This window comes from Balaenoptera ricei, chromosome 11, assembly GCF_028023285.1.
Source record: "Balaenoptera ricei isolate mBalRic1 chromosome 11, mBalRic1.hap2, whole genome shotgun sequence".
Classification (NCBI taxonomy): Eukaryota; Metazoa; Chordata; class Mammalia; order Artiodactyla; family Balaenopteridae; genus Balaenoptera; species Balaenoptera ricei.
In genome coordinates, this window is record NC_082649.1 from 53,480,410 (window position 1) to 53,494,656 (window position 14,247).

Consider the following 14,247-nt stretch of genomic DNA (forward strand, 5'->3'; position numbering starts at 1 on the left):
ACAGGGGAGCAGAGGGAGATTTGACACACACAGAGGAGAAGGCAACATGAAGACAGGCATAAACTGGAGTGATGCAGTTACAAGCCAAGGAATGCTGGCAGCCACCAGAAGCTGGAAGAAGCAAGAAGCAATTTTCCCTTAGAGTATCCGGTGGGAGCACGGTCCTGCCAACACCTTGATTTTGACCCAGTGAACCTGATTTCAGACTTCTGCCCTCCAGAACTATGAGAAAATAACTTCCTGTTGTTTAAAGTTACCAAGTTTGTGGTCATTTTTCATAACAGCCATAAGAAAACTAATACAGACTGGAAGCCTTAAAGCTGTATTGCTTCTGCCAGCAGTCTACATTCCCCCAGTATCAACTCAAACTCCTAAGAAATTAATTTATTAATTTCAAATTAATAAAAGGGTTTTTTTCTCTTGAAAGAAAACATCAGAGAACATCTCATTACCATGGGGTAGGCAAAGATTTCCTAAACAGGGCTCAAAAAGAACCAAACATAAAGGGAAAACATTGAAAATGTGACATTAAAATTAAGATTTTATGTTTACCAAGACACTAGTAAGAGATGAACTGGCAAACCATAGAGTGAAAGAAGATAGCTGCCTTCTCTAATATGCACTGCCTGTGTGCATGTGTACACAGACCCATCAATGAACTTGTATCCAGAAAAGAACTTTTACAAGTCAATACGAAAAAGGCAGATACCCCAATATATAAATAGACAAAGGATTTAAATAACACCTTACAAAACATGACATCCAAATGGCCAATAGATACATGAAAAGACGCTAAACTTCATTAGTCTTCAGGGAAGGCAAATCAAAACCACACAATGAAATACCACCACATACCCACCAGATTGGCTACGGTGAAAACAACAGACGATGTCAAGTGTGCAAGAGTCTGTGGAACAGCTGGAACTCACACATTTCTGGTGGAGTATTAACAGACACAACCACTCTGCAAAACTCTCTGGCAATATCTCATAAGGGGGACATTTGCAATATCTCCACTCCTAGGTATCCACCCACAGAAAGGCATACATATTATTTCCCAAAACTATTCGTATGGGCCAAAAACTGGGAAGAACTCAAATGTCTATCTGCATCTGCAATAGATATAAACATATTTAGTATATTCACACAATGGAACACCAAACAGTAGTGGAAATAAATAGACCACAACATGGGTGGGGCTCTCAAACATAATGTTAAGAGAAAAAAGCCAGATACAGAAGATCACATCCTGTATGATATGAAATTCAAAAAAAGGCCTAACTAATCTACGGTACTAGAAAACAGAATAGTGGAGCCCTCCGGGGGGGCTGAGGGGATGACTGCAAGGGATGGGGTTGGGGGGCTGCTCTTTCTTGACCTGGGTGTGCTCTGTGTATGAAAATTCATTGAATTATGTACGCTTATGAGTTGTGTACTTTTCTGAATGTATGTTAGACTTCAAATTTATCCTCAAAAACTCAGTTATTCAGAGATTATGTGAAAAGGTGTGGGCAGCTTTCCTTTTTCTCAATAACGTTTTCGAACCGCAAAATGGATGTAAGTTAACCTTAGGGGGAAAAAATAATGGAAAAAAGAGAAGAGAAGAAAATAAAAATCACCCACAATCCCACCAACCAAGGAAAACTATGGTAACCATTTGGTATAAATCTCCCCAAATACATGTACGTTTTAAAAGCGGGGGAGAGTTCCCCTGGTGGCGCAGTGGTTAAGAATCCGCCTGCCAATGCAAGGGACACGGGTTTGAGCCCTGGACCAGGAAGATCCCACATGCCGCGGGGCAACTAAGCCCGTGCACCACAACTACTGAGCCTGCGCTCTAGAGAGCGCACAACTGCTGAGCCCACGTGCCACAACTACTGAAGCCGGCACGCCTAGAGCCCGTGCTCTGCAGCAAGAGAAGCCATGACAATGAGAAGCCTGCGCACCGCAACAAAGAGTAGCCCCCGCTCACTGCAACTAGAGAAAGCCTGCGCACAGCAAGGAAGACCCAACACAGCACAGCCAAAAATAAAAAAACAAATAAATAAATAAATTTTTTAAAAAATAAATAAAAGGTGGGGGAGGGGACTTACCTGGTGGCGCAGTGGTTAAGACTCCGCACTCCCAATGCAGGGGGCCCGAGTTCGATCCCTGATCAGGGAACTAGATCCCAAATGCATGCCGCAACTAAGAGTTTGCATGCCACAACCAAGGAGCCCACGTGCTGCAACTAAGGAGCCCGCCTGCCACAGCTAAGGAGCCCGCCTGCCACAACTAAGGAGCCCACCTGCCGCAACTAAGACCCAGTGCAACCAAATAAATCAAGAAATTTAAAAATAATAATAATAAAATTAACAGGTGGGGGAGAGGGGATCCTGCAGGGAATGATTAACACACAGCAGGTTATAACATATACAATATATTACATATATTGTGCATATTACATATATTATATGTAATATGCAGTTTTGTAAACTAAGCAACTGCCCCTTTATTATTATTGTCAATGAAACGATCTAGTGTCCCTAAACTATTTGAGTGCAGCCTCAGAACAATCTGACAACCCGGACAGCAAGATGTGCAAATCCTTCCCAAGTACACAGAGGCAAGAACGTTAAACCAGAGCAGTGATTTTCAAACCTAGTATCACCACCAATTACCTCTAAAACTACTGGAATATTCAAAAACCATTCATTTTAATGCAGTATGATTTTTAAAGTTAATATATGCCCCTACTGGTTTTGCTAAATGGTCCAGGTGGCCCCAAAATCCTGGGAAGTCACGGCTGGAGGCTAAACACTACCTTCTCAAAGTATGTTAATGCAGATCAAGACAAAAGCAAGCCCTGGAAATCTAGTCCCTAAAGGTCCACCCTTGGTGGGCTGTGGTGGGTCTGAAGTCAGGGTGGGCATGTCTGCTGACCCAGAAGACAAAGACTGATGGTTGCGGACAGCAGGGCAAATGATAAACGTACTAACTCAAGGACAAGGCTATGAGCAGGTAGAGAACTAAGAATTATAACAGTAGCAAACACTGGCCAAAACAGAACTAAGTCCTGGTTTGATTTCTTCTCTGTCATGCATTCCTTTGCTTACTCATTCAGTAATACTTGCTGAACCTTTATTATATGCCACACCCTGTTCTAGGCACTGGCAATACAGCAGTGAACAAGACAGGTGAAATTATTCTCTGTCCTCAGGGAGCTAACACCTAGTGCAGAAAGACAAAAGAGTAAAATACAGAGCATGTCAGCTGGCGGTTAAGTGTTAAGGAGGAAAAGCAAGGAAGGGAGATGGGGATTAGAGGCTGGAAGAGGGAGTAAGTCACTTCCCCCCGAGATGTAACTGTCTGGTTCCAAGTTTTAAATGATCTCTCTCCCCTCAAAGAACTCTAGGATAATTACGTTAATGGAGTCCCAGAGTCATCCCAGCATTCAAAAATTAGACCAAGAATTTTATGGACCAGAAAGGGTCCATTTACCAAGGGGCAAATTGAAGATCCAATAATAGCTCCCACTTCCCAGGATCCTCAACTATTCTCAGCCCCTTATACACCGGTGTCTTCATTTAATCCCCACACTGAACTAATGAGAAGCATAGGGGTAACACCATCTTCGACATTTAACAGATGGGAAAACGGAAGCCCAGTGCAATAAGGGAACTGGCCCAAGGTAACAGGTGTGCTAAATGCTGACGTCAGGACACACTGCTCTAACTTTCCAAATAAATGTCCATTGGTGGCCTGAGGTTTTCTTTTGCCAACACTCATCTTCCTTATCCTATTCAAGATTTGCCTTTCAGTGTTTTACTGAGTTCTCACAACCCCACCAATCACCTGAAAAAGAATTAGAAGCTGGTTCCATATTTTTTTTTTTTGGCCGTGCAGCTTGTGGGATCCTAGTTCCCCAAACTGGGATTGAACCCGGGCCCCCTGCAGTGGAATCACAGAGTCCTAACCACTGGACCACCAGGGAATTCCCTAAATATATTTTTAATATTTGTAGCACCTACCTCTTCCGGAAATTGTATTCATTTGTTTAGAGGCATTTACTCTTTAATGCCATCTTACAAATCTCTACCATGCTGTAATGTCTGAAATATTTTCTTTAAAGAACTATAATAACGGATTATAGAAACTCCTTAATGGGTATTCCCTCCCCTGCCCTCCCCACTTCCCCCGGCTCTGATTACTTCACACTTTCTCAGCCAATGAGAGAGCCAAGTGTCCTGGACATGCTCCCCTGAGCGTGTCCCACCTGTGTAGTTTTCCCTCCTGTCACCTCTGTTTATGTCATTTATTTTGTGTTCTGGCCACACCACCTTCCTCAGGGCATGGGGATGAGGATGAGAGTACTACAAATAAGTTAAGGCAGAATATGATACTGAATGGTAAAATATAAGCATTACAGAAACTTGAGGACGTGCAAGCAGACACCAGAGTAAAAGTGGTGACTAGGGGGTGACAGTGCAAAGCCCTAGGAGCCGGTGGAGGATGTCATCAGCAGCGTGGCAGCCTGGGAACACTCACCAAGGACTTCGAGGCTGGAGATTTCTCATTAACTGCAGGCAATTTGAAAAGAACTGCAAAGGGACACACCATGAGGCCCCCCAATGCAGGGAGATTGACCCAGCCCACCTACTTGCACCAAGGCAATTCCCTGGACTGGGGAAGGGTGGGCTCCTTCCACTTCTGAATCCTGAGACCCCTCCACTACTTGATGAGAAGATGCCCAAGTGTTTTAAACACTGGAGTAGCTCCAGAGTAGCTGGAATGGTGCCTCTGAATAATTAAATGGACAAATGAATATATTTTCCAAGTTTCTGTCTTCTGCCCATCTTCCTTTTCACTGATCTAGATCTTCCTTTATAAGACCCCTTGAGAAGAAAGTATGCAGTCACAGCCATCAAAGATTTTCTCCGGATCACTAAATGGAGCCTTGGCCACAGCTGGGGGAACACAGATGTGGGAAACAAAACCTGACACTGAAACATTAACCATTAGAAAGAGACAATGCTTTTGGAGTCAGTGGTAGACTTCAAAACCAGTGCATCTACTGTGATGAGAACAAACATTGGCAGGCAGCTATAAACCACAGTAAACAAACTCAATAAAGATGAGACCTTAGCAGCACACACAGTACATTTCACCTGTGTAGCCTGCAATCAGGTACATGTTGTTGTTGTTATTATTACTATTATCATTATTATAAATTTTGCCTCTTCTCAATCTGGCCTTCAACCTAAATACTCCAGTAGATTTAGATACACAAAAGCATGAGTTACTCCAATTCCCCCTAAATCCACTCCAAAGAACAAATCCTTTAATATACATTGCAGGTAAAATGCCATCCCCAAGTGAAATAACAGTAATCCAGGGTAAAAGCTCTGTTGGCCTCATAAGCTACTTGGGGAAAAAAGCATTAAAGGTGACTGTCCAACACACAAACCAAATGCTATCACCAGCAAGGCATGGTGAGGTGCCATTAACAACGCAATTACCAGGAACTGAAATCAGATTCAGTCCTCTCATCTTCCTCCTCTCGGCACTCGACCCATCCTTTCAGCTCTCCAAGAACTGAAGGGGAAAAGGGAAAGGCAAGAGCAGACACTGGGGCTATTTTAAGAAATAAAAGGATTCAAAAGTTAAGGTGCAACTTCCGCTAACACAGTAGCAGATCTCCAAGGAAAGCCCGGTGAAAGTTCTCTGTCTATAATATCAACTCAGGTTCCATACGAAGGAAGTCATCTTCCTCTTAAGTTGAGTTTCATGTAAATAACTGCCTGCTGTTTCAGCTGTAAACAATCTGAAACTTACAAAGGGAGAGAGGACCACGCACTCTACTAACCAGCAGAGAGAAGCAAGAGTTCCCAGGGTGTGATTCAAATCTCACAAGCATCCTTAAGAACCCCAAGTCCTAATATCCAAGGGCTATTAAGGACCAGACACAAGATCTCATCAACAACCTCTCCAAAAAGCCCCATTCTCCTTGCATGGATATTTGTATTTTCCTTTGACTTGCTTTTGAAAAACAAAGTTTAAAAATGCCAGCAGCAGTACCCCATCTGCTCCTTTCAAGTGTTCCTCACTATTCTCACTACTCAGTCCACACAGCACCGCGACCCCTTCCCTTGACACCCATCCTTCCACGTGTCCATAACTAGGCTTCCCAACTGTGAGGGTAGAGTGAGCAGGGAATTTCAAAAAACACCTAAAGGGGAAAAATAATGATAATAATTTAAATAGCGACCTGCCATTTCGAAAGGGGAGACGGTGTCAAAGGAAAACAAAAAACAAAAAAACCCCTAAACTTCCGTCGCAGAGATTGGAGGTTCCCGGCCACCAACTGGGCAGGGGGCTAGCATGCGCGCCGGAAGCCGCCGAGGTTAAGTGGCTGGTTTCTGGCGGTGGTGGTGGTGTCTTTAAACGACAAAGTTTTAAATGAACTATGAGATGAGGAGAATTGCTGTGATGGGACCAGATGTACTAGCTCTTTCATCCAGGCGTCAAGCACGCCCCCTCTGCCTCCCGTCCTCAGCCATTCTCCAGGAGTACGGGAAACCGCTAGCAGGCAGGGCCCGGGGACCAGCGCGCTCGCCCGCCCGCCGCTCCAGTCCCAGCAGGAGCCAGGGCTCTCCCTCCCTCCCCGCCACTGCGATGCGGTCCCGGGGTGGGGTGGCGGCGCGCCGAGGGGAGCGAGGACGCGGGAAGGGCCCGGGTGCCGAGGCGGCCCCGGCTCGCCGGCGGCCCGATCGCGCGCGCACACACTCACACTCACAACAAGCGGCGCGCGGGGAGGGGCGGGCGGCCGGCGCGTTACCTGTTCTGCCAGCCCTGGAGAAGATTGGTGTATTTGCTGAGCACGCCCTCGAGCGCCGGCTCCCTCCGCCGGCCGCTTCCCCCGCACGGGCTAGCGGCCACCGAGCCCGGGCTACTGCGGCTGCCCCCGCCGCCGAGCGCGGCGGCCGCCGACCGACCGGAGACCCCCCGGCCCGCTAGGGAGCAGGAGGGCGAGGAGCCGGCCGAGGTGGCGCGGCTGCTGCTGCGGCTGCTGCTGTTGCTGCCCCCGCCGCCGTCTGCGCCCTGGGCCGCCCTCTCCATGGTTCGCGCGCGCCTGGGACGCGGGTGCCCGCAGCGGTGGCGACCCCGGCGCTGGAGCTCCTGGCGCGGCGGCGGCTACAGCTCCGGGCACCCGGGCCGCGCGTGGCTGCTCCAAATCCCCGGGAAACGCCTGACTCATACAGGAGGAAGAGGAGGAGGAGGCAAAGGAGAGCTGGGAAGGAAGCCAACGGGGCTGGATGCAGCTGCGGCCGCCCCTCCTCCCGCCGCGGCCCGGGCCCCGGCCCCTCCCTCCGCACTAGTTTTCCCGGCAAGTTCGGAGCGGGTGGCCGGTTCGGCAAGCCCTCCTCCGGTTCCTCCTCCTCTGCTTTCCAGTCCCCGCGGCCGCCCAAGCCCGGGGCTCGGGGCGCTCCCGGCGCCGATGCGCAGGGTGGGCACGCCCGGAATCCACACCCTGCCGCCCCCTCTCGGATGGGAAGGTGCGAAAGGGAATCTCCGCGCGTCACTCCCCGCCCCCCACCCACCTCGGGACCTGGAGGGAGGGGCGGTCCCACCCACCGGGTCCACCCGGATATGGACCCGCCTGGCCTAACGCCGGCTCACGCGCACACTCTTCTCAGTCTTCCGCACTGAGCCTGGCCCGGACACACGTATACGGTCACCTGGACATCGACCTCACTGGCCGAGCCAAGAAGCAGGGCAGGGAGGTTCTCCGGGCTCTCCTGTGCGTCTGGGAGGGGAGGACAGGGCAGGTAAGCTCTCCCGGGGCATTTTCACCCAGCGGAGTTATGGCACAGTGGACACCAGGGCCGGGACCGGAGGCAAGAGAACTCGGGCTCCTGCGAGTGCCTCCTTAAATTGAGCGTCCTAGGCGCCGCACTGCCCTCACCCTAATCCCCACCCTGATGGACACATGTAAACCTGGCAAATCCAGCCCTACCTGGTGTTATCAGACATCACGAAGCACCTGGGAACCGGAGGCTCCGAAATGGGTAAGACTGCACTGAAGGCAGGAGAAATCAGAGATACTTACAAACAGAGCGAAGTATTCTGTCTATTGGCTGTAACTTCTGCCCCCCCCACCTCCACCCCACCCCACCCCCGCCCCAAGGTACACGGAGCTGCAGCTGGGTTTCTAAATCTAAAGTTGTGTTTTTGCTCTTCCACAAAAGTAGATGGGTTACACTCTCTCCACTGCACTCATCATTTTTGTGCATATAAATATCCAATGCAATCTGGAAGTTTCCAAAATTACCTAGAAAATAGCTTTGAGGATCTCACACTCTCCCCAACACACACACACAAGAAAACAAAAACAAATATTGATAGGTGATCCCCATCTACAAACCCATAAAGCAGATAAATAATTCAACAGTTAAAAAATTACTAAATGAAATAGAGTCGGCTTTCATGGGGACAGTTCCCCCAGCCTGACCCCTTTCTAGCTCCATATCCTTCCAGGAAGCTTTCAAAGGTGGGTTAGCTCTAGCAATTTTCATGGAGAAGCTTCTGGAGCTGATGAGAGTTGGTTGTACCCTGAATAAATTACAATCCCAAGTACCCACACAGTGTAAAAAGAGAAAAATTCTCAAGAGACTGCATGGTAGAAAGGACCAACTTTGAAGCCAGACGGAGCTGAGTTCTAATCTATGACCTTGATCACGTTACCTCTTTTAGCCTTAGTTTTCTCACCTGCAAAATAGGACTGATGATACTACTGGCTGGGATGAACTACGTGAGAATGTTTATTTGTTCAAAATACTTACCGCCTCTTGCCCTGGGAGGACTGTTCTCCCTCCACATGACCCTCAGGCTTGGCCATGGAATTCTTTTGGCCAGTGGACTGTGAACAGATATAATAGATGCTATGCCCAAACATAAGTCTAAGAGTCATCACACGGTTCCACCATCTTTCTCTTCCTCCTGCCAGGTGAGCAGCATGTCTCAGATCAGGGCTGTCCTTCAGCTTGGGTCATGGAGTGAGAAGACGTGTGACAGAGCTGAAGCCAGTTAGCCTTGGCCATGCCACATGCACAAAATCTTTGCCGCTGAGATTTTAGGAACCATTTTGCCCCACAGCATAACTTTCCCTGAGCCAGCTGGTCAGTGTGTGAGTGCTCTTGAAGCCCTTCATTGGCATGAGGACTGGGAGGTGGGCATATACTGAAAAATAACCGTCAGTCATTATATGCCCACACAGCACCCCTCGTGGGGGCCTGCCACCTGAGGGTCCGGCTAAAAGTGGGGAGGTGCCATCATCCTGTTTCATATTATCGAACCTCTACCACCATTACTCCATCCTACCCAGCCCACCTGTGACTGGATGAGCCAGCCCAGGAAATTCTCACTTTGGACTAAAAAATTGAGACCCTTGAGATAGTCCAGTTGAAGGGGGGAGGGGCTACACTGAAAGGACTAGTCAAGGTCAGAGTTCTAGTCTGTTAAGCCTGCTGTAACAAAATACCACAGACTGGGAGCCTATAAACAACAAAAATGTATTTCTCACAAATCTGGAGGCTGGAAGTCCAAGATCATGGTGCCGGCATGTTCAGGTTCTGGTGAGAACCCTCTTCCAAGCCTCAGACTTCTCACTGTGTCCTCATGTGGCAGAAGAGTCTTGGGAGCTCTGTGGGGTCTCTTTTATAAGAGCACTAACCCCACCCTCATGAACTAAGCACCTCTCAAAGGCCCCACCTCCTAATACCATCACATTGCGAATTAGGATTTCAACATAGGAATTGGGTGGATATTGATAAGGGATTCAAAACTCTCTGCCAAAAAGAAGAAAAAAAATTTTTTTTCCAATGCATTTTGGCCTTGTATTACTTCATATAATGCTTTAATTACTCTTGCAGACAGTGTAGGAATTTTATAGGGAAAGTGAGTAATTTGATCAAGTCACAAAAAAAAAAACAAATGAGATACCATAACTCTAATTTTCCTGCATCCCAGTCATGGTAGTAATTTACGTCAAATACATTTTATGTAGAACATGATTGAGGGAGTTTCTCAGAAACTGTGGTTGACAAATATTCAGACCATAGAAGCCAGGGCTGAGCAAGAGCAAGCCAGCTGTGTGGGATCAGAAATGGCCAGAGAGGTAAGTCAGTAGCAAGAGATGCATGGAGCAGATGTGCTGCAAGAAGAGGCAAGACCATGACAGAGAGAGGAGCACACATGTCCCCACTCTTCCCCGCCTCTTCACCAGGCTTGTGCTTCTTACCCATGGAATTGGGTTTGTTGTTGTTGTTGTTGTTTGTTTTTTTAATTGAAGTATAGTCAATTTACAATGTTGTGTTAGTTTCAGGCGTACAGCAAAGTAATTCAGTTATACATATATATATATATATATATTCCTTTTCCATTATGGTTTATTACAGGATATTGAATATAGTTCCCTGTGCTATACAATAAGACCTTGTTGCTTATCTATTTTATATATAGTAGTTTGTATCTGCTAATCCCAAACTCCTAATTTATCCCTCCCCCACCCCCTTTCCCCTTTGGAAGCCATAAGTTTTTTATGTCTGTGAGTCTGTTTCTGTTTCATAAATAGGTTCATTTGTATCATATTTTAGATTCCAAATATAAGTGATATCATATGATGTTTGTCTTTCTCTGACTTACCTCACTTAGTAATAATAATCTCTAGGTCCATCAATGTTGCTGCAAATGGCATTATTTCATTCTTTTTATGGCTGAATAATATTCCATGGTATATCTGTACCACATCTTCTTCATCCATTCATCTGTTAATGGACATTTAGGTTGCTTCCATGTTTTGGCTATTGTAAATAGTGCTGCCGTGAACACTGGGGTGCATGTATCTTTTCGAATTAGAGTTTTCTCCAGAAATATGCCTAGGAGTGGGATTGCTGGATCACTGGAGTTTTAAATTTAAAGTCACTTTTTCTAGAAAGCTTTCCTTGACCCACTGTAGAATAGCAAGTGAAGAAAAGATACCTGCAGAATTCTCTTCATGTTGGAAAAACAATTTGAGAACAAAAGACATAATAAATTGGTGAAAATATTTGCAAAACGTACATGCCCAAAACAAGGACTTATTTCCTTAACTCACCCAGATTGCATAAATCATTAAGAAAAATACAAGTGTAAATAGAATGACTGGAAATCTAACAGCCATCTTGGACCATGTGAAGACTTTGTGAATGGAAGCCATACATAGTTGGAACAAAAGGACAAACACACCACACCTCTTCAAATAATGGGCAGAAACAGTCGCCCCAAGTAGGGAGCTGACTACCCCAGTTTCTCCACATGGACCCAGAGAGCTGGTCTGGAGTTTCCAGTAATTGTTTCCGGAACCCCCTCTTCTAGCTGGGACTGTCATTCTTGCCAATGGCACATAAAGTCTTAAGAGGATGTTCATGGACCAGCAAGAGTAAGTAGTACTAGAAATTAACACGACATTGTAAATCAACTATACTTCAATAAAATAAATTTTTTTATCTTTGTGTTCTGAATTCACAGCATTTTAATTTTTTTTTATTTTTATTTTTGGCTGCATTGGGTCTTTGCTGCACACAGGCTTTCTCTAGTTGCGGCGAGTGGGGGCTACTCTTTGTTGCGGTGTGCAGGCTTCTCATTGCAGTGGCTTCCCTTGTTGCAGAGCACAGGCTCTAGGCACATGGGCTTCAGTAGTTGTGGTGTGAGGGCTCAGTAGCTGTGGCTCGCGGGCTCTAGAGCGCAGGCTCTGTAGTTGTGGTGCACGGGCTTAGTTGCTCTGCGGCATGTGGGGTATTCCCAGACCAGGGCTCGAACCCGTGTCCCCTGCATTGGCACGTGGATTCTTAACCACTGCGCCACCAGGGAAGTCCCAAAATAAATTTTAGAAAAAGTAATTAGTCACTGACATGGTTGGCCAGATGCCATACATGAAGCCACAAGTGGAGAGAAGTTTGTTACAGGCACATCACCCTCTGTTTCAACTTGGTCACATTTGTGTTAGAAACAACTGATCTAATGTGTTCTCCATCCCAAATAATAACAATCATAGCTAATATTTATTGAGCACTTACTATGTGCCAGGCACTGTGCCAAGTGTTTTATACATAGTGACTCATTTAATCTTTACAACAACCACATGAGCTGTGTACTGTTCCTATTCCTATTTTACAGGTGGAGAAAAACTAAAACAAAGAAATGTTCAGCAAAAATGGGGCAAGATGTAAAAAATTTTATTCTTGTTCTACAAGGAGAAATAGAAATTTATTTTAGGGCTTCCCTGGTGGCGCAGTGGTTAAGAATCCTCCTGCCAATGCAGGGGACACGGGTTCGAGCCCTGGTCCGGGAATATCCCACATGCCACGGAGCAACTAAGCCCGTGCACCGCAACTACTGAGCCTGCGCTCTAGAGCCCGGGAGCCACAACTACTGAGCCCGTGTGCCACAACTACTGAAGCCTGCGTGCCTAGAGCCCGTGCTCCACAACAAAGCAAAGCCACCACAGTGAGAAGCCCGCGCACCGCAACGAAAAGGAGCCCCCGCTCGCTGCAACTAGAGAAAGCCCACGTGCAGCAACGAAGACCCAACGCAGCCAAAAATAAATAAATAAATTTACTAAAAAAAATATTTTATTTTATATTTCAAAAAATTAAAAAAAAGAAATGTTAAGCAACATCCTCCCAAACCCTGCTGGAGCTAGAATTTAAACTCAGGCAGTTTGGCTAATGAGCTTGAGTTCTTTACCACTAAACTATTCCACTTGCTTCATAATGGATTCAGTCTTCTTTCTTCTACTTAATGAAACCACTAAAAGTACAGCTCAGTGCCTGGAATTCCATTTCTTGTTACACTTTTGTTCATGTAGGAATTGATTCTCCCATCACCATTGGGAGAGAGGCAGGGCAGGAGCTTGGGCCCCTAGCATCCAGCCACAGGGCCTGCACGCCATAATCCTCAATAAATGTTTATTGTTTGATGAATGAAGTGCAGTTTTACTGGGGAAGAAACAGAAACTCAGAAAGGAGAAGCTAATACTAAACCTGAACTCAGGTCTTCTGACGCCAAGTCCAATGTTCTTACAAATTCACTGCCTGGACTTCAGCTGCAGTATGTACTTGCAACTTTACCAGCCGCTGGGAAGATGGAAACACCACAATGGGAGTAGGGACAGTCTATCACCCTGTGAACCAGGAGCGCTCCATCAGGACCGCCCTGAGGGTTATATCCAGGAAAATCAAATTACTACAATGGTCATATGCACCTTCACAATACAGCCATATATACATTATATTGACATTTTTCCAAAATGGAAATTATGTCATTGTTTTGATGATTAATTTATTTAAATGGATGCTCATTTGTAAAGATTCATATACACAAAGATACAATGTACAATAGAAAGTGAAATATATTTGTAACACCTCCCCAGAGGAAACCACTGTTAATAAGTTATGTGTATGTTCTTCCAGACATTTTTCTATGCAGAAATATAGTTACAGATTATCTTATCCAAAAACAGGTTCATACTGGGACTTCCCTGGCGGTCCAGTGGTTAGGACTCCGTGCTTCCACTGCAGGGGGCCTGGGTTCAATCCCTGGTCGGGGAGCTAGGATCCCACAAGCTGCGTGATAAGGCCAAAAAAAAAAAAAAAAAAAGTTCATACTGTAAAATATATTTCTAACGTGCTTTGTTGACTGAAGTATATGGTATAGAGAGGTTCCTTTAGAGCTATATCATCTATATATATCACCTGTATATCAACTGTATATCAGCTATATATCTGAAACTTGTAAAAGTTTCAGAGTATTGTTCTATATATGTGCACCCCTATTTAATCATCCCATTAGTGAGGCACACTATAGTGTTTCAAACTTTTGCTGTTATAAAAAAATGTTCTTTAAATAACCTTGTACATTAGTTAAATTATTTCCTTAGAATAAGATACTGGAATTACAGTGACTGGGTCAAACTGCTTATTATAAACATGGCTCATGTATTACAAAATTCTCCAAGAAAGTGTGAATCAGTTTTCACTGTGCTGATCCTGTCTGGGTCTCCTCGCGTGTTTGAGCGATGGCTGAATGGTCTAGGTTGGCCTTGGCTGGGACAGCTGGGCTCTTCGTCCTCACCAGGATCTCTCATCCTCCTGCAGCCTCACCTCAGCTTGTTCTCAGGGCACTGAGAGGGTTCCAGAAAGAGGAAGCATGCAAAGCCTCTTGAAGCCT

At 46.0% G+C, this 14,247-nt stretch overlaps 1 protein-coding gene across 2 annotated transcripts in view; it reads right to left on the minus strand.

Moving 5' to 3' along the window:
* OSBPL10 (oxysterol binding protein like 10) overlaps positions 1–14,247 on the minus strand; it is a 377,400-nt gene that overhangs the window by 287,783 nt on the left and 75,370 nt on the right. Inside the window, exon 1 of one of the 2 annotated variants that reach the window (XM_059939068.1) lies at positions 6,818–7,320. The exons of the other annotated variant lie outside the window; for it this stretch is intronic. Coding sequence (XP_059795051.1) covers positions 6,818–7,098 — 281 coding nt within the window. The 5' untranslated portion in view covers positions 7,099–7,320. Of the gene's footprint in view, positions 1–6,817; positions 7,321–14,247 lie in introns of those variants that run through there. 2 annotated transcript variants of the gene reach the window in all.